The sequence below is a fragment of the Chelon labrosus genome, assembly GCF_963514085.1.
Source record: "Chelon labrosus genome assembly, chromosome: 14".
NCBI lineage: Eukaryota > Metazoa > Chordata > Actinopteri > Mugiliformes > Mugilidae > Chelon > Chelon labrosus.
In genome coordinates this window covers 3,961,601-3,982,502 of record NC_140347.1, presented here as the reverse complement: position 1 = coordinate 3,982,502, position 20,902 = coordinate 3,961,601, and the positions used below count along the sequence as shown (strand labels likewise).

The 20,902-nt window shown below is 40.1% G+C and overlaps 1 protein-coding gene across 1 annotated transcript in view; it reads right to left on the bottom strand.

The window, feature by feature from the left end:
* col12a1b (collagen, type XII, alpha 1b) overlaps nt 1-11,220 on the bottom strand; it is a 108,885-nt gene extending 97,665 nt beyond the window's left edge. The window contains exons 1-7 of the mRNA XM_084560728.1: nt 11,059-11,220; nt 10,284-10,395; nt 6,543-6,659; nt 4,851-4,994; nt 2,885-2,944; nt 1,704-1,967; nt 1,445-1,609 (exon numbers count right to left, since the gene is read on the bottom strand). Of these exons, the coding sequence (XP_084416854.1) occupies nt 1,445-1,609; nt 1,704-1,967; nt 2,885-2,944; nt 4,851-4,994; nt 6,543-6,659; nt 10,284-10,359 (826 nt within the window). The 5' untranslated portion in view covers nt 10,360-10,395; nt 11,059-11,220. The remainder of the gene's footprint in view (nt 1-1,444; nt 1,610-1,703; nt 1,968-2,884; nt 2,945-4,850; nt 4,995-6,542; nt 6,660-10,283; nt 10,396-11,058) is intronic.
* Nucleotides 11,221-20,902: the final 9,682 nt, after the last annotated feature.

Here is a 20,902-nt window from a genome sequence, read left to right as displayed (position 1 = left end):
TAAATACTGGATGAAATAAGCAATATTTAACAGAGCGAACAGTCGTTTTCCACATTAGCATATTAAAAGTTCTCCAGCTTTGGCCGGAAAGTCTGACAACACGGGCAGTAAATATGAAAACAGGTTGGACTCCATTTAAAAAACTTTTCCAATCCTCCGTGACCCTTTGACACTGTTGGAGGAGCTGTAACACTTTACAAAGTTTATTCAAAGTTCAAAAAAGTCATATTCAGAAAAATTTGGCTTGTCGCTGCTCACTTTGCAGATTGAGAATTTCAAAATAAAGCTTAATGCATTAAATGGAGACTCTTCTTCACTGACGGACTGCATTCATAATGCATTTAAAGTTTAAAACTTAACTGCCATAGAAAGTATCTGAATACGTTTACTCAAGTATAGCTATTTTACTTTTTTTTCAAACAGATTTTTACATTAAATTTAAGATTAATTGTAAATCTGCCAATGTGACCTCATCCCGTTTGCTTTTCTTTCCATATGTTACTGCTAATACTTACTTACTGAGTTGTGGGAAGTCCTTTAGCAATGTATGGAGTTCTACGGTGCATGGACTTTACTGGAGTATTTCCATTTTCATGCTGATAATTTGGATTCTTGGCTACCAAATGATCAGCATTAAAGAACCCCACATGTTCATGCATCAGTTATTATTATCCAAGTATAATAAGATAAGATAAGACTTCATATAAATTAACATGATGCGTTAAAATCACTGTTTTACTGCAGGGATACCTGCCAGGAGTATAATATATATTATAATTTAACAGTAAAGAACAGCTGCACAATTAGTTCTTTTACTTTGACGTTTTTATGCGTTAATATTTATAAATATATTAAGTAAGTTTGTGCTATCTCTATGTTTCTGTGCCTGGATATTTTCATCTGTTTTTACAGCTCATTTTGATGCCTGCATCATCTGGTCTCTGCCACTTTAAAAGGAAAACTGCAAAATCTTAAAAGCTGCTGACTTCAATCACAAATTTAGTTTTAACAGCAGCTGAACAAAAAGCCAAGTTCCTGTGTCAACTGGTCTTTGAAAGTATTATGGTCGGACTGATAGAGGTCTGTTTCTGGTGTTACTCCTGCATATTATCGGCTCCTTTTGCAAAAAAAAAAAAAAAAAAAAATGGAAACTTCTATTTTCGATGAGCTGTGATTATTATTTCAGCTCTCCTTATCTCCGTGGCGACAGCCCGGCCCCTGTTCCTCCATCAACATTAGTGGAAAGTCTGAGAGAAGCCAGAGCGTAAACATTCATAAAACCTGCTATCACTCGCCTGTAACGTTAATGACGAAGGAATCTAAAGCTTGCTCTGTCATTACATCACCACGGGTTGCCTTTGTTACCGACTACTGTTAAAAACATTAAATGCGAATGGAAAAATGTTAAGACGTGGACGGTAATAAACTTGTTCTGGCGGCGTACCGAGGACAAAGATCTCCACGCCCCTGCTCCTCAGTTGCCTGGCGTAACGCTCCACTGGATCCTCGGATTTGCCGTCTGTGATGATCACCAGCACTTTGGGGAAAGTCTTCCTGGCGCCGACCGACTCGGTGAAAGCGTTTTTCAGGAGGTAGTCGAGGCCGTTGCCTAGACCGAAGACACAGACCGGTTTTATTCCACTGGAATTAAAAGAAAGTGAACAACAAATCTGTTTAAGAAATAAACGCCACTAAGATCCCACCTGTCATTCTGCTGCCTCCTTTATACGGCAGTGAACCAACGGCCCTCAGCAGCGCCGGTCGGGTCAGGTGTTCGTTCAGGTTGAACTCGGTTCGGGCGTCGTCACTATACTGGACCACAGCCACTCGGGTTTTGCCCTCACCGATCTGGAAGGCTCCGGCGGCCACTGAGAGGAAATTACGGATGTACTTGAAGTTCGGTCTGCCGACGCTCCAGGAACCATCCACCAGAAACACCACATCGGCGAAGGTGCTGGCTGAGCATTCTAGGAAAGGAAAGAAGGGGAAGATGGTAAAAGTTGTGTTAAACATTGGGAGCAACTAGGGGATTCAGTGTCTTGCTCAAGGACACTTTGGCATGTGGTCCACCGCTGTGGTTAGTGGAGAACCCACTCTACCTTCTAAGGCCCAGCTTCATCTAAAATCGCCCTCTTGTTCACTTTTGTCCATGCTCCTATAACATGGTAAGGAAATATTGTTGTTTTGGTCTTAGTATCTCAAAGTAGTTGCTTTTCTAAGGAGAACCTACACCACTATAACAGGTTTTGGTCTGTGATACACTCTACTGTATAAAGGACACTGGTTGTTGAATCTAACTGTGCTGTTGCAGGTAGAAGTAGAGGCCTCTCGTCTGTGCCCTACTTTCAGGGAGTTTCCTCGTGACTTTCCTCTCGTGAAAAGAAGGAAAAAATCACCACAAGGCCGTCATCTACTGCAAAACGGGGGCCAGGGCAGCAGCAGCGCTCTTGTAAATCAGCATCTGTAATGGTTTCCACTTTTCTCAGCACTTCAGGGCTGGGCTCCTCTCGGCTTGCTCCCTGAGCTCTCAGCGGCAGCCTCCAACCCCACCTACGACCGTGACCACTGAGCATGTGCAGCTTCCTCCGCACTGGCATAATTGACCGGCAGGGGACCAAGCTGATGACCGAATACTTCGGAGATTTACGGGGGCCTAATTTTGATTATTGCTATACAATGGGGTGTTGTGTGGTGGGAGCCTCCCTTTGCTGCTGAGCTCACGCTGATGGACGCCACCCAGAAATAAAAAAAAAACTCAGGAACAAAAAGAGGAGGGCTTGTAGAGGTACAGCAAAGAATTGAATGTCTGTAACTCATAATCTGTACAGGAAGTGAAACCCCTCATCACATTAAGGTTTATAATAATTGAACAGGGTTGACTTACTGACTGAATCTGCAGGGTCTGGTTTCCTCGGGGGTCCTCTTGCGCTGCCACTCGACTCAACTGAAAGAAAAACAACCATGTAAAAGTCAAAGACAATCCTGTTATTGTGTTGAAATGATCCTGAGAAATCTAATATCTTTACTCTAATGTTATACTCTGAACAATTTTCTGTTATTATTAGCACCGTTTTTCTTCAACTCATGGCAGACGTCTAAATCTGGAACGAGTCGTGGTTTTTGCTTCCATTCAAGAGACTTAAACGCTCATCTCAAGGGTTTTTTGAACAACATTTACTTCCCAATGATACAACGAAACGTGCAACTCGAGCTCCCAAATGGCAAAAGTAATATGTTGATGTCATAGATCCTGTAAGATTTCCAGGGAGTCTCCGCAGCTTAGAGGATTTCTCGGGTCATTAGTGTTTGTGGCGGTGCCAAGCGTCCCCCCCTACACTGCTGCCATGACAATGACTGAACTGTGTTGGGAAGTTGGGAGCTAGGGAGTTAGGAACATCATATCCACATTTCACAAGCTTTGATCGAGATGGCAGGTCCAGGTTTTTGTCCTGATTTGAGAACCATAAATATCGTTAACTGGGAACCAGCTGCTCAGGTCCAACTTATGTCAACTTTAATTTCCCAAACAACTTGACATCATATCAAAGAAGTTGCTGATGTCGTCCATTTAGTTAAAATGAAAGACCAACAAGTTGACTGTGAATGTTGCAAAGAGCAGTTTGCATATCACCACTCAACAACCAGCATGGCAATGACAGTATGACCATTTGCCTTATACTGTCCAGGTCCAACTTTTGCCTCCAAAACCGCCTTGACCCGTCGAGGCCTGGACTCCTTTACATGAAGATGTGGTCTCTGGCAACAAGACGTTAGCAGCAGATACTTTAAGTCCTACATTTTAAGTGGATTGAGATCTGGGGAACAACTGGTAGCTGAACCAGTTTTGCTTTGTAGCAAAGTAACATCTGCCATGAATTCAAGAAGAACCGACCAACGCCTTTGAACCATTGAAGGAACCGATTAAGAAACACGGTTTTGTCATTTGTTGCTGAAACGTTTAAACACATTTGCTCATTGAGATTATAAATACAACCCCTTTAAATCTATATTAGACCGGTTACAGGACCTTAGTGTTCAAACAACTTCAATGGAAACAAGTCACATTCATTCATTCTTCTTGTGACCCCTCATGGACCCTAAAGGAGTAAGAAGTTGACTGATTTCAATTAGACAAAAGGAAAACTTTGGAATGGAAAATACTGGTTATGTCTTTCTTATTTCTTTAATTGTCTTGTTGCTTTATCTCAATACGTCTCAGGCAGTAACTAAGCAGTCCAACTGATCCCTTCCATAATTTAGGAAGATTTATACCTTTAAAACACCCTTTAATGTTGATGTCTTGTTCGTCTTATCTGATTTTGAATTGTTGCCGCCAATGATGAAGTCTATTTTCTATCCTGATTAACTGCTGAAAACAGCAATTTAGAAAACGGTCCCACCACTCGCACCATTCAGACTACCGTACTTGGACCTTTTTGGTGAGACTATTCGGTCAGCTGCTATTATCAAAATCAAGGATGAAATTACAATCTCAATTTTTAAGCCAAGACTGATGAGAAATTCAAAGCAATCAAGAAGAAAAAAGTAAATTGAGCACACTAAAGAGGACCATTTAATATGATCAAAAGCTCAAGAGCAGCTACTAAATTATTGTAAGATTGTTTTCTTGACTAATCAACAAATAAAGGAATGCACTTATAAAAACTGAGAGTGGAACAAATAATAGAAACATACCGGTCTATACGACGTTGCCAGGTGTGTCCCTGTTATTTCATCCACTCTGTTAAACTGAATCAGGTCACTATGACTTCTTGCCAAAATTGACCAGCTGTTGGTTGGATGCCCAGTTCTAATTTGTGAAACTACACAGTCAGTTCACGGAGACTCACGTGTGATCTGGCCGGAGATGGGCAAACTCTCCTCCGATCCGGCGTACGCGGCTATTGTTACGACATAATCCACATCTGGACTCAGGTCTGAGATGGAGGTCTTGGTCGCAGATGGAGGCAGAATAAATTCTCTTTTTGGTTCCCCTACAAAAGTGCACAAAGTCAGAGGGAAGCCATTAGGAAACTATTGCATTACTTCATTCCTGCGAGAGTCAAAACAAGGCATCAGAAAAACCTGATTCCGACGGTTGACCTGAGGACTGGAATAGCGGTGTAAACATGCAACAACAGTATGATTCACTTTAATGAAAACTTTCCGTGTTACTATAAACCAAAACATGTTGTTTTAACCCTTAAACACCTTCAATTCTTCCATAAAATTAAGGGTAATCATTCTTTACAAATCCCTCGACTTCAGCAGTAAAAGTTAAAAGGACATTTCCCTGAAAGTGCTGCACAAGCTTACATGCTGTCAATGGGAATATTAACATTTAAAGATTAGTTCATGTCACATCATGTTGAGCAACGTGCTTATTTGCTTTCTTGCAAATATTGGGAAGAGACTGATATTAACCCCACGCCCATATGCAACATTTTCTTATTTGTATACAACAACAGTTACCAACAGTTACCCATGGTGAGATGTTTTGTCAGTTAGCTAGTACCGTTAGTTGGCTAACACTGTTCACAGTTACACCTGCCTCCTATTGAATGTAAACATGCTTGTGATTTATGTAACTATGTAAAATAACGTTAATGTTCTGTCAGTTAGCTAGTTAAATTAGTTAGCTAACATTATGTAGGCCTACGGTTAATTAACGTAACCATGCAAGCTGACATTTGTAGGGTCAGTTAGCTAGTTTAATGGGTTAGCTAAAATTATGTAATAATATGCAAGCTAACATTAATGTTCTATCAGTTAGCCAGTTCACATAGTTAGCTAATATTCTGAAACAGTTAAACAGTTAAACTCTTAATCAACGAAACCACGCAAGCCAACATTAGTCTATTATTAACTAATATGTCTATTAGTTAATATAAATATGCAAGCTAACATTAATGTTCAGTCAGTTAGCCAGCTAACAGTCTATAACTTGGCTCTTAATTGGTGTATTTATATGCAAGCTAACATTAATTCTGACAGTTTTTCTTAATAGTTACCTTCCCTCCCACATGAGGAGAATGTGACATTAAACTTAATAAATGTTAGTACAGAGCTACGGTCGTTTTTTCAGTTAATGTGCATAACAGTTAAACCAGGAACTTAAGAAAAGTATATGTGCAAGCTAACGTTTGTTTCAGTCCTGTTTCTGTGTTGCTTTGCTAACAGATACACTTAGCATTTAATTAATGTTAACCTTTATTTACATAAGACTTGTGTGGTGCTAAAGTTTTGTTTTGGGTGATTGTCGAGAAGCAGCTGATAGGAATTTTCTGAAACAAATGAACCGAACAGCAAGACTCTCCTGAGCCAAAGTACCGCTGACAGTTACTGCTGATGATTACCCTCATCCACGCATAATGTTTTTCCTTCTTTTATCATTAGAGCTCCTGCAGCTAAACATGTGTCTGCAGAAATCTTCAGATAATTGGAGGGAGTGTTGGGTCTTGCCAGGCAGAGCGATGAGTTTATGACACTCGTAATGTTACGGCCTCGGCAGGATAGAACTCGCCGGTTTAATGAGCACCCACCTGTGTCTGAGGTCACTTCTATTCTGTAGCCCTGTATCCTCGACTGCGGTCGACTCCAGATCATTTGTACTGTGTTTTCATTTAAAATCTTAAACCTCAAGTCTGACGGAGCATCCACTGTGAACAGAAAACATCAGCACAGTTAATCCTTCGAGCTTTAAGCGGTAATTGTATTGTAATTCTGAACATAAGAGTGTTTTTTTCCCAACAGTCAACACTTCTAGGATGAAGTTAGGTAAGTTCACTGTTGGCGCAAACAAGACAACAAGACAAACCAAAATACAGATGTGAAGGAGGCCATTTAGGACAAAGACAAAATGACCTCTGTTTGAGCTTGTGTGGCTAGCAGCTAGCAGCTAGCAGCCACAGTCAACAGCTCAAGCAACGACACACCGAGACAAGAAACAACACAACGCTACCTTCCCTACGGTTTACAACGTTCAGCACAAACAGGAATAATGAAAACGTTGGTGAATTTTAGCTGTGATCAAATGTGCAGAAGCAACCAAGGGCCAAATCTTATGAACAACCAACTGTGACGTGTATTTAATACTACTTGACTTGTGTGGTGCTAAGCTGATTTTGCTCAACATATATGGTTTGGTATAATTTTCAGTTTCACAAACTTCATTCATTTAAAAATGAACAACCAGCAAGGATTAAACTGCAAAGATTTAGAAATTAATTTCAAAATTTAATTTTGAGAATCAATCAAGAATATTCTGGACTTAACGGACTCGGTTACACAGTTGGACAATTTCTTTGGCCAGTTCAATCTGATCAACTTCAATTTTTTTAATGGTTGTTTGAATTTGGATCCTACAGAGCTAAAACTTAATAAAGTCGTCTTCAAATCAAAATATTTCAAATGTCTGAAAGTTTAACATTACGTCTTTCATAGTGACGATATAGTTGCTTAGAAAAATGGACATTTTTTGGCCAGTCTTTGCTTCCATACAGAGTTACTTCTATTTTTTAACTAAAAAAGAAAAATCCACTCCTGTCAGAACCTAAAACATGGACTGGCTGACATCCACCAGAGTGTCCATGATCTCAATCCAACTCTTATTGAATTGACAAAAAAATAAATAAATCTAGTATTTCAGTCTTGATTATACGATGGATAAAGATCTGGGCTTTCATCGCCTCCATTGCAAACCTCGTGAAAGAATACACGATGTCCAAGCAGACACGTGTACGTCAACAAACAAACACTAAGGGAGTGATCTCTGACATGGACGATCGTGCACGTGTACATGGAAAGTTGTATGCAACAACTTGGATCAACAGACAAAAAGTTTCCATGTACACAAGAGACCACAGACTGGTTATTTTTTTTAAAAAATAATATTTTAGAATGATATTCTTCAGGTTGGGGTGGAGAACTCTGACAGTCTAGCTGGCTATAACGGTATAAAATACACTACCTTGAACGCAAAGACACACTTTAAAAAAGACATTCGGCCTTGATGTGACTTTAAAACACATACAATTTAACATCTTAGAGCTAAATTACAAGATTAGCTTTAGTGGATCTGATGATTTCTGAAGGATAAACGTCCCATTAGAACTTTCTGTATTTTCTTTACTGTCAAAAAATCCCACAAACAGCTTCCATATCAGTGTTAATTGCGTTAGCCAAGATAACAACCATTATTTTCTGTGATTGAGCCGAGATGGTGACGAGCTAAAACTAATATATGATGATAAAAACTATTTGATTTGATATTATTTCAATACTGGACATTCATACGGGCTGACTGTCTTTCAAAGTGTGCCTCCCAGTCATGTGACTGGATAATCTGATCTCAGTTACCGTTAGCTACCAAAACTAGCTGGCTGCTAAACGCCCTGTGGCTATAAATGAGGTGGAAGAACACGACATTCGAAGGAGCATCGCTCTGATATTGATGCAGCCTCCATCACGGTCAGTAAGATAACTATGAAGTTAAATTAGTCTCATGTAAGAACTTTACTAGTTGTTGTCTCCATGAACTTTTCATTTATTAAACCTATAAAAGACAACAATGACTAAACTGTGACTAAGACTAATAAGCTTTTTCATCTGAGGACTAGGGCTAAGACTAAAAAATTTTGTTTTTTGCAAACAAACAGGAGGAGACGTTGCATCTGTGGCAGATTGATCCATCCACATTTGGTGCTCTGGTGCGTATCTGAGGGTATTAAGATGCGGGAGATCAGAGTTTGGAGCGATTCACTGTTGGTCGTCGTCTCTTGGTGGGATTTGTTGACTGTAAGAGGAGCTCTTCTAACTGGAACATTACCTAACGTCTGATTCTTAATGGTTTCATGCTGTTAGTGTGTGCAGCAGGTAATCTTAACTAATCTAAACCATACACCCCGGAAGATCTAGTTTAGCAGCCTGTGTTTCTAGACCACCAGCCAACCGGTCGGTGAGTGGAGCAGTGAAGAATATCATGGTAAAATATTGTCGTGAAGCCAAGACTCGGGGTCAGCAGACCTCGTCAAGGCTTGACTTGGAGGGGGGGAACAAAGGACGTCAAAAAATTTAAAATGGAGGAACCACCAACCTGGGGACTTAAAATCAAAGTGCTGCTGTACGGGAGGCTGCTTCTGTTTCCACATGGATAAACTACCCATCCACACTCACATCCACGCTCTCCTCCAAAGCCTTCGACGTCGAGAGGCTCTAAACGGTTTTACTCTGTAAAATGTTTTGGGTTTTTTTTATCTTCAAGGTGTCTGAGCCTGTAACTCGGGCCTCAACATGTCAAACTACTCCAACAGGTAGGATATGTATACGACACTATTACTGCACCGGGACGGCAGCGAGGGCCCCTGGTGGGTCTTTATAGAGCGAGGGTCACAGGAGGTCAGAAACTCTCCTGGAAGCCGAGAGGATTCAGGCAGATTCCTTAACCGCCCCCTTTCCTTTCTTCTTCATCTTCTTTTTCTATTCTGAGGGAATCCAGAGCCAGGTTCTCTCATCTCCTAACCTCTAAACCCTCTGGAAAATAATGTGAAACTCATATTTTGTCTTTCCGTTCCATCAGGAGAAAGGACATAGGGAGGAAACTTGGCCAGGAGCCGTCTGGGCTTTTTCTTTTTTTTTACTGGAGAAATGTGGGTTATAGTGATAGACAGTCTGAGGTTATGAGCAAGGGCGCCTCCTGGTGTTAAAGGACAAAAAAGATCAAACTACTTCTGTCTTATCCTACAGCTTCTCATGCCATCAAATCGGGGATAAAATCATCACTTTTCCTACTTTTATATTATTTTGTGGCATTTTACTCTTTTCCAAAACTGGAAACTTGACAAAGAAGAACCAGACGGCTTCATTTTAAAGTTTTTCTTCATGGTAGTGACCTAATCATTATCTAGAGGCCACGATTTGTGACATAGTTGAGTCTCATCTACATCAGAAAGTAGAATTCTTCTCTTCAATTAATTTAAATAGCAGACATTTTTCTCTTTAAACAGATTCCTGGTGGAAAAGTGAATTATTTCTGTTAAAAAATATGTAAATCATCAATCAAGGATGAAACTGAAAAGGTAAAAACAGGTTAAAAATAAACAACTCACAGGAAGACATTTGCTTTAGCTTTGTGATTGATTTTATTCAGACTAAAATATGCAGCTGCACAATCAGAAATGAAGGTAGGAGTGGGAAAAAGAGGCAGAGGTGAGAGGAGATGGAAGAAAGATGATGATGGAGGGGAGGGGGAGGAGGAGGAGGAGGAGGAGGAGGAGAGGCTTTACCTTGGTCCTGGGCCTGAGAGGAGGACAGCAGCAGAGCCAGGAGGGCAGCCGCCGCCAGAGACAGCCCGCTCTTCATCTTCAGCTCCTCCGGCTCAGCAGCGCATGAATGGAGCTGGAGGAGAGGAGCGAGGGAGGCGGTTAGACTTCCCAGACCTTGGCCGCTCAGAAAGCTCAGAAATATAAAACTCTGTCCTCGTTTTAAAATCTACTTCAGCACCATAAATCCATAAATGAGCCAGAAAACGCAGCTTTCAGAGCAGGAATCATTCCCATCTGTCCACAAACCTGACGCATGGAAACTACAGCCTCAACTCCACAAATAATAAATAAAAAATATTAAATAACTGACTCTATGTTGACAAATTAGAATAAAATCCACAACTTAACGGCTTTAAATGTCAATAAATAGATAAATAATCTGATCTAATTTAAAGGAGAAGCTGCTGGATTAAAGACGCACCAAGTCAAATCTGTCTGTTTCATTTTTTTATATATATATAAAAATAAATAAATAACGTTTCTTCCTTTTCTCTCACTCTGCAAAGAGTCCAGACAAGCATCTATTACTATCAAACCACCCGATGAGACAGACTCATGGAGTAAAAGTCTTCCCACTGAGCGCAATATCGGAGCACCAAACCCTGGCGCCGTGCGCAATTACGCACCGCAGAGCCAGGGCACAGTCCGCACACAGCCTCCACAATTAACCCGAATAAAAAAATCTTAAAGATCTTAGAATGTGGAATAATTATAATATAAACCATGCAGGACTGACCTATAAGAAGAGACTGAAAGAATGTCTTTAAAAAATGAAATAAACGTTTTAGCCTGAGAGGGAAGAAAAAAAACGGGGAGAGAGAGAGGTGGTCCGGCGTTGAATTGAAGCTCAGCAGGTTTTTTGGTTCCCAGACGCGTCGGCGAGCCTCTTTCCAAGTGGGAAGACTCTCCACACAGTCTGCTACTTAACAGGGGGGCTGCTCCCAGCTCTGCCTGCCCCGCCGAGAGCTCTTACGACATCCAGCCGGGCCAGAAAAAAATGATGCGTAACCCTCTGGAAAGGCTGGGGAGACACACACACGCACACACACACGCTCACTCGGAAACTTTTACATAGTTTTCTGCATTCCTTTCCGCTGATGGAGGAGCGCTTCTGTGCGTCTCGGCCACAAGGAGACAGCAGCAGCGGCGCGGGGCTGCGTTTTACCCCCTTTTTCATTTTTCGTGAATCAGTGGGAAAATATTAGTCGGTCTTGTAAACTCAACCCCTACAAGTCAGAGTTTTCCCTTTTAATGCATCGCTTTCCAGCTCCAGATTCTTGAGACGTTATTCGCATTGGAGCAAGAAAAGTCATCATGAGCAGAGTCAAAGTGAAAATACAGACAACAACTGTGACATTATAAAAGTAGAGGTGGACTGGTTCAGATTAAAACAACATCAAACCTGTTTATTTGTTTCCATCCACTTTATTAAAGGACCCTCTACGTGACATAATGTTATAAGTCCTCTAAAATGTGTCACAGTGTGTGAAAATGAATCCAAAATCTGCACTCACTCAAAGATGTTCTTGGTTATAGCACCCCCTGTGTTAGAAACGTGGTACTGCAGCAAAATCCTGCGTCAAATTAAATGTGAGAGGTTGTCATTGTCCAAAAGAATGAACCCAGAGCTCCTAAACCTCTCTGTGGCTGATCCAGAACTGACTTTACTGAATCCCAACATCACAATATTTAGTTGACGCCCAACACAAATTATTAAAAATAAATAAAAATCTAAACTGGATTCAGTTTTTTCGTCTAAATCCAAAATTACGAGTTTGGAATTTCATTTCCAAAGGGTTTCCAAAAAGTTTTATCGTTCCCTTTATTCCTGAAAAGATTCCTCAGTGTTCTCGGGTCCAGATTTACCAGACGCCAATAAAATAAAAAGTTTTATTTATTTATTTGTTTTTAAATCAAAACCCACAAGTTCTGTTTGTGAATCTGTGAAATGTTTTCATGTTAAACTCTGTCCAAGGATTAATTAAAGGTTTTAAAGTTTCATCAGGACCAAAGACAGAAGAAAGAGTTCTGTCGCCCCCTGGTGGCAGAGGAGATAGATAGATAGATAGATAGATAGATAGATAATTTGTCTAATTCATACATATATATACATATATATGTTTAATATGCTGATTGAAGGTTTATTTAAAATCTGAGAAAATAAATGAACAAACACCTGTGCAGGTAACAGTTTTATCATCTGGTCCTGGTTTTCATCCTGACATTTCATGTAGAAGTTATAAAGTGTTACAGGATGATGTGGGGGGGGGGGGGGGGGGCCTGGTCAGATATCAGAGGTGGCCCCGGGGCCCCTCGCCTTCATCTGTATGCTGGGTTAAATTAAAACAGACAACACAGATGAACACGAAGCATCTGCCAAACGAAACATTTAGAGTTTCCTGTTGGATTCTTCACACAGATGCGGAGGAGCTAATAACAAGATGTAATAATAATTACACATCTGGACTCGATGTGTGTGTGTGGGTGTGTGTGTATGTGTGTATTATTAACCCTACAACACTAATGGGGACCTGAGGCTGAGAGTCAGGACTGCTCTTCTCTTTGGAAACGTCGCCCTCTAGTGGCCGGTGGCAGGAAGTGTTAGTGCAACCTTTTTAAAAAACTTAAAAGATAATGAAGAAAAAATCTAACAAATTTAAAAAAAAATCTGTTCTCCTTTTCTCCTTCACAAGGATAGGAACATATTCCTGAACATTGTGAAATTCTAAAATGCTGCAGGATTGTTAAATTAAACTGAAATACGTATAAATTTGATGACCTAAAACAGGTTTTAATTTTGAAAATAAAAAATTTGTAAAATTACAAAATCTGAAAGTATATCATTATAGACCAAGGTCTTGGCTGTTCAGAAATGTACAGGTGCAACCTCCCAGATTTGTATTTTTTTTTATATAAAATAGGTTTTCCAGTTATTACTTTGTTTTTGTCAACACCATCAGACACAATAAAAAGAAAATAATTTTTTATTTATTTGGTCTAATATGTATTTAGAGTTTTTAAATCATCAATTTTGTTCATTTTTTACACTGTTTCACGTGTACTCCTGTAAAAGATCTAACATCATACAACGTTTACTTTAAGCCTAAACAGAAAAAGTAATGTTTTTTATTTAACAGACACATTTTAGTGTTAAAAGAGACTATTGCTTTAATAACTCAACAGCACTGACGGAACATATTGTAAGCACATTCATTTAAAACAAATAAAACTCCCTCTGACGGTGGTGACTTCAGACCTGACGGTGGTGACAGTGGCCTCATTACAACATACAATTCCAAAATGTATACCACTCAAGTCAATTGCTTCTTGCTTAACAACTTCATTTAACTATTTGATCCAAAAAATAACAATGAGCACTGTGATAAACATTTTTCAAGGAATATAATGTACAATTAAGCAATATCATCATCAATGGGGCAAACCACGGTAGATTTGTGTGGGTCGTGATTCAGCCCGCATCAACGTTTCGGGTACGTTTGATTATTTGCTCTGATTGCTCCATAAAATGACTAGGTTAACTGATTGACAGATTAGTTGTTGATAGTCACTGAATGGTGAGAACAACGGGGTTGTGCAGTGGCAGCGTGGGGTAACTCCAGGATGCTGGATGTCACTGTTAACCCTTCTTGAGGTGTTGTGGGCCTAACTAACAAAACATGGGGGAAGGGAGGTGCCCACTTGAAAACCCCAATGACATGCTGCATACTGCTGTTGACTAGGCCAGGTATCTGATGTCTTCATGTTGGTTGGTAGCGATGTTTCTTTGTTTGGTTAGCTGCTGAGCGGGCCATACAAGCCAGCAGCATTTGGTTAGCTTTTCACAAGGTTTGAATTGTCCAATGTCTGCTGCTGAGTGGGCCTACAAGCCAGCAGCATTTACTTGGTTCATTTAGATTGTAAGTTTAATCGTCATATCTCTTAATGCTTTGTAGGTTTATTAGAGTTTCTCAGTTGGACTGGGCCTCTAAATGTGTTTTGCCTGGGATCTTGGCACAAGGGATTGTAACATTTAATTCTGTGTATTAACGAATGTCAAAAGTACCCCATCCCCATATAATCAAATATCAAATCATCATCATCAAAAATAAAGTCATTACCAGTAGGAATAATGTACAATGTATCACTGTCATCTTAAACTGTCATCTAGTCCCCCCTAGTCATAAAATAATACATTATATTCTTCTGTACACTGTATATTTGACGTGAAGAACAGATAACAAATAACAATTGTGAGCACTGTGGCACTCTCCTCCACCATAACTTCCTAAAATATATAAAGTCAAACTTGAGTGTAATGGCTATGAAATTGGGCGGAATTACAGTGAATGTTAGATTTGGTTAATGTTGTCATGCCATTTTCATTTGGCTTTCATTGGAGATGCATAGCCTACAACGGATATTGTATATTATGTGCTACGTAGATTAGTAGTAGGTGCACTATGTGCATCCCAAATGATGTAAGCTAAATGAACATGGCATAACAATAAACTGAGAGAGAGGGAAGGCACACCTCATTCCCTATTGTTGGACGATATGGAAGAAATATAGGGGGAATTAAATAAATAAAAATATAAAAGAGGTTAATGAAACATTACAGGTCATATTGGTATTTATTTTGATCAACAATTATATTCTAGCCTCCACTGAGAACCATTTGGAGGTTTTGGTCAGCACCGTCAGACTGTACGTCACCACCGTCAGACAGAAAACCTGACGATGGTGACGTCTGACGGTGGTGACAAAAACCAGCTCTTTCACATGATATGCATCAGTTGTTCACATTAGCCGCCTTATTTCCCCTCTGTTGCTAGCTACTTCAGACCTCTTCTTAAAAAGTATACATTTATGTCATAATCTAATGTAATATTTTTTTATACAAAACTGACGGTGTTGACGTGTTATGGTTGCGACAGTAGCAATGTCCAAAAATATGAACAAATTTAACAGAAAATAGCAAACTTAAAGGAGCTTGAGTGATCTGGAAGCCTTCAATAGACCTGAAGGTTTGAAAATGGGGTCCTAAGGAATGTAGTTGACTTTGTAGTTGCCTGATTTTATTGCTTTTTAGAAATATCTGACGGTGGTGACAAACATGTGGGACACATTTTGAGCAACTACAAAACAATAGTAAATATTGTTCAAAACTCACTGTTTGTAGTTTTTAACACACATTACAACGTACTATTTCATGTGGTAAAGATATTATTCAATTCAATTATTACTTTTTTGATTCAAGTTGAAATGATTATCTCCTATCTGAGGACAACTGGTTTTGTAGGCTATTGGGCCAGCATATAATCATTAAATTAATAAAAAAATAAAAATAAACCTATAAAATAACAATACATATGTGCAAAGGACCCTCTGGTTATAACCTTGATTATTTTTATTCATGAAAATCTTATTAATTTCCATCAGAATTAGCACTTTTCTTGGAGCATAAAACGGCTGCAGACAAGTCGGACACGGTCAACTTCGTGTAAACAATGGCGGATCTCGCGGCGTTTGCATTCGTTGTTGCCGACGAAATAGAAGCTTTGGAGTTACCGGAATTTATACCCGTGTTACAACAAGCATGCTGTATGCAAAGGATTGTGAATAGCAGCAAATCTACTGGATTATAAGGATTAAGTAGCATAGTGCTTTTGTCTCCAATCTTGGCGAAAATGAACTGCTGATTAGGCTACTTATTTGAATATTTACTTTTACACCCAAAGTCGTTTAGCACCTGCAACTCAACCATGAAACGAATTCACAGAAAGATATTGAGATGGAGATTAAATGCCATTTGTTTTCATTTTTGGACAGACAGGTGTGAAGAAGAACCCCAAAAATCTACTAACCGTTAACAAGATGTAACCTGCGCGATTCAGCTCTGCACACGCCCGGACTCGAATCAGCAGCACCTCGGATTGGGAGGCGAGCGTGCTGACAGTTGAGCCAATAGCCAAGGCTATTTATTTTCGGATAGTCTAATGGAGTGAAGTCCATTATCCCGCTTATTCTACTGTTACCAACATGTTAAAAATGCCTTTTTACTGTTTAATCGAAGAAATGAACACTGTATTGAACTGCAGTCAGATGTACAACGTTTTCAGTAGGCCAGCCTACCATTGTTGCAGAAATCACATATAAGAAGGTATCCCTTCGATTTCTGTTCATTTTCGCATATTCCAACATAACGAAGCGAGAAACGTCAAAATCGTCATGAGGAGATTCCTCCCAAACTGCCCAATCACGTCTTTGAACTGACGTCATGAGGGCAGGTTTCCGGTCGTGCAGTTCGTGGAAAGCAACTGCAAGATCTGACTGCAGGCGAAGACTCCCGCGATATTTTAAGGTCATGTGACATGGTGACGTGGTGGTAAGTCCCTCCCCGGCTGACACAAGTCGGACAGGATTTCTAACCAGTATGCATTGCGTCCATCCCAGTATGCATTGCGTCCATCCCAGCATGCATCACGTCAAGTCAGATCTGCAAGAGTTGTCTTACAGCAACAATACGTCATCAATGCTGAGACACTTGCGTGCCAGGCATGAAGACAATCATGCCCAGCAAAGCCGTGACCCTGTCAACACTGGGATTCTTGACTGTAAGTTAAATATATATGTATATATACTGTAGATGTTGTATATCATGTTTATATAGCAACCTTTTTCCCACACAGTGTCCAGAAAGCAGAAGCTGGATGAGGCCCTGGTGGACATGATAGTTAAAGATGGCCAGCCTTTTTCTATCGTTGAGGATGAAGGGTTCAGAAATTTTATTAAAATCCTTGACCCATCATATGCCATTCCAAGCCGCAAAACTATAAAGGCAATGTTGGAAGCAAGGTACACCACAACCAAGGAGAAGGCCATGGCAGAAATTAAGCAGAGTTTAGCTGTTAGTTTGACTGCTGACATGTGGACATCAGTCAACATGGATGCCTACCTTGGTGTCACTTGCCATTATGTGTCAGACAGCCAAGAGCTAGCTACTGTGCTTTTAGGTGTGCAATATTTTCCTCTGACCCACTCAGCAGCTAATATTGCAGAAGCCACTGCAAATTTGATGGCTGAGTGGGGAATCACTGAAAAGGTCTGTGGGATGGTCACAGATGGGGCTCACAATATCGTGGCTAGCGTGAGTCAGTTGAACATTAGACACATTTATTGCTTTGCCCACATGCTGAATCTCATTGTAAAAAAAATCACTCTGTCAGACATCTGATCTGGACAACATGCGCACTAGGGCACGCAAAATAGTCGGACACTTCAAGTCCAGCACAAAAGCAAAAGAGAAGTTGTCTACAAATCAAGACAATATGGGCATGGCACAAAAAAAGCTCGTCCAAGAGGTGGAAACGAGATGGAACAGCGCTTACGCCATGCTTCATAGGCTTTATGAGCAGAGAGAACCTTGGCAACACTTAGCACTGATGTTGTACCTTTCACTTCTGATGAATATGCAGCAATAAACCAATGCCTCACAGTTTTAAGGCCATTCTATCAGGCAACTGTGGAGCTGTCTGAGGAAAGGTGAGTGTCAGGGTCAAAGGTCATTCCTATTGCGAAAATGTTAAGATACGTCATTTCAGCTGAATGCGCCCAAATGGCTCCTTGTGTTGGTGCCACACTTGCCAACCACTTAAAGAATAATTTGTGTGAAAAATTATGTGGCTTGGAAAAGGTGACCTCCCTGTCTGTGGCCACCATCTTGGCTCCACGGTTCAAACAGGCTTGCCTTTAGTGGTCCAAGCAATGCTCAGGTTGTTATTGAAAGACTGTCACGAGAGTGTGCCAGCCTTATCGATGGGTCCACCCGAAGTAGTGCCACTTGAGACTGCAACAGCATCTACCAGTGCCAGTGAGGAGAACTACAACTTGTGGGCTTTGCTGGACAACTATGTTGAGTCTCAGCACCGCACCAGCAGTGCACCTGCCAGTGCTACAGTGGAGATCCAGAGGTATGCATGTTGATTACTGCTGAAACATCAGTTATTTTATTCAGTCATTCATTGTCTTTCTGTCTGTGTCATAGGTATTTGAAGGAGCAAATTCTGTCAAGAGCAGACGATCCCCTGAAGTACTGGGTGGCACGTAGGACTGTATACCCTACACTGTGGAAACTTGTATGCAAGTATCTGTGCATCCCAGCATCATCCGTTCCCTGCGAAAGGATTTTCTCCAAAGCCGGGGAGCTCGTGAGCCAGAAGAGGAGCAGACTGTGAAGCCTGCCACAGTGGAAAAAAATCTATTTCTGAATAAAAACCTGTGAAGACCAAAAACCTGTCTGCTTCTGTGCATAAACATTCCTCCTCGACCATACAACATCTCCTATGACAAACTATTATCTGGACTCCGGTGTAAAACACTTAATACAAAAACGATTTTTCTGAGTTCACATACCATGATCAAATAAATAAACCCTTAACCAGCATTTAACCCTTCATATCATTTAGATTTATCTGTTTGCTTAATCTGGGCTGTTTTACAGTATGGGCGAGTATTAATGAACAAAACACGTAAATGACCAGACAGTCTTAAACTCAAACTTTTATTGCTGACATGAGATTGAAACAGTGTCAGTACTTCAGTCATGCTCTTGAGAGGTTGCTATGGCTTCAGTTGGCCACCAGATGTCACCGTCACTGAAGCGTTGAAGCTTTTTCAACACAATTGCTGGGAAAGCCTCAGGCTTCATAAGGCTTCACTTGCCCACCACTACTGTTTTGGTAAGTTATATTTGGTTTCTGTCGAGTTTGAATGAGTTGTGTTTCATGATTATCTGCGTGGTTACAAATGTAGGTGGGAAAACCGCGTAGAGCCATAATGTTTTCACATATAACTCTGTGAATTAAGGGTTTCTTACTACTTAACCAGAGTTGGTGATTGGACAGACAAACTCAAACAATTTTGGTGAGGTTGAAGTGTTTTAAGATGCTCTGCTTAGTGAAATTGCTGTTTTTGTAAGTGGAGTTTGGTGGCTTTGAGGAGTGCAATACAGTGGGGGACATCATTTAACTCGGTGAATGAAGGCTTTAATTCAACTAATCACAGTCATTGCATGTGCATTTTCTTTTTCTGTAATATCACCATTTCATTTTTGAATTCACAATTATTTAAGTGGAATATTGTTCGTATCATTGTTTTCTGCTCTCTGGTACTTTGCATTAAGGCTGACTAACAGTCGTCATATTTCAGTGTATGTAGATAAAATATATATTAATAACAGTAATAACTTTAAAATGTCTTTTCTTTTTATCGGTAATACATCACAAAATAAAGCCACATCCCCATGCTCTGAGAGGTCCGTGAGCCTCCTCAACAATACATGGTAAGTTCATATTTTTGTGCTATTATTGTTTATCTGTTATCTAGTTCGCATTATACACAAGTTTAATCCACCTGACGCAATAAAATAATGTTAGGCTTTATGTCCCAAAAATGTGTTATACAGTGATGACCAGTTGTTTCTCTCTTCACTAATAATGATATGATGATACAGTGATAAAATAGCTAATAATTCCCGGAATGTCCTTTCTCTGTAGCATATTGTGCTGTGACAGTGCAAGTCATAAGTGCATTGCTCATGTTTTTCAGAATCGACAAGAAATTCCTGCACATATTGACTGTAACACTGCTATCTACATTCTTTTCTGAGCTAAACTGGTACACTCCACGCATGCTGGAGATCTTTCGATACAAAGGTGGGGTGGCTGGCCCCATCACGACAATTGCATGAACAAAAATATCTATACATGTGGTAGGCAAAAGTCCTAAGATGTTTATACCTAATTTTACCTAAATCATATGGTGAACTTCTTGATCAGAATGAAAAAACAGTGTGTGTGGTTGCCTCATTTTGTGTCTGATTTGGTTGAGATCTTGTATAGATGAGTACTTGCCTTTTGGTCTCCTGAGACCTAAGTATTGTCTGCCACAGTTCTTTTTTTTCAAACTGCTACCTAAAAAGCTAAATATTCTTATAATGGATTCCCTTTTTTCCCCCCAGGATGACACAATACAAACAAGACGAGCATGCATCCTCAAGTCCTTCTGCATCTACCTGAACGAAGACTGTGAGAAACATGGTGAGTTACATTCACTAGGTGTGACAAAGAGATAGACTTACAGCACAGATACCATACATTTACTTGCATGATATGTAATTCACTGCATTTCATTTAATTATTTCACTTTTACTATTTGTAATTGGTGCATCTGTATTATTCTCGTACATCTCCAATTGTACCGATTAATTTGTGCTTTTATTCAAAAACTTCAAAAATGTTTTTATAATATTATGATCAGCAATCAGCATATTTACCTTTTTTTGCATCCAGTCTCCTGCCACCCATAGCTAGACTCAAACAAATGTATTTATTGTCACATTTTACTTCACAGAACACTGAGGCCAACACTGAAGCCATGGAGCGAACTGTGATGGGAGTGTATGTCATACAGCAGGAGAGTGCACAGCCTGGAGATTACCCAGAGGACATTGGTGTCCTGATTGAAGGTGTGGAGGTTCTCACTGGTTTGGGGAGCATCGTGATTGCTTGTGCTCTGTTATA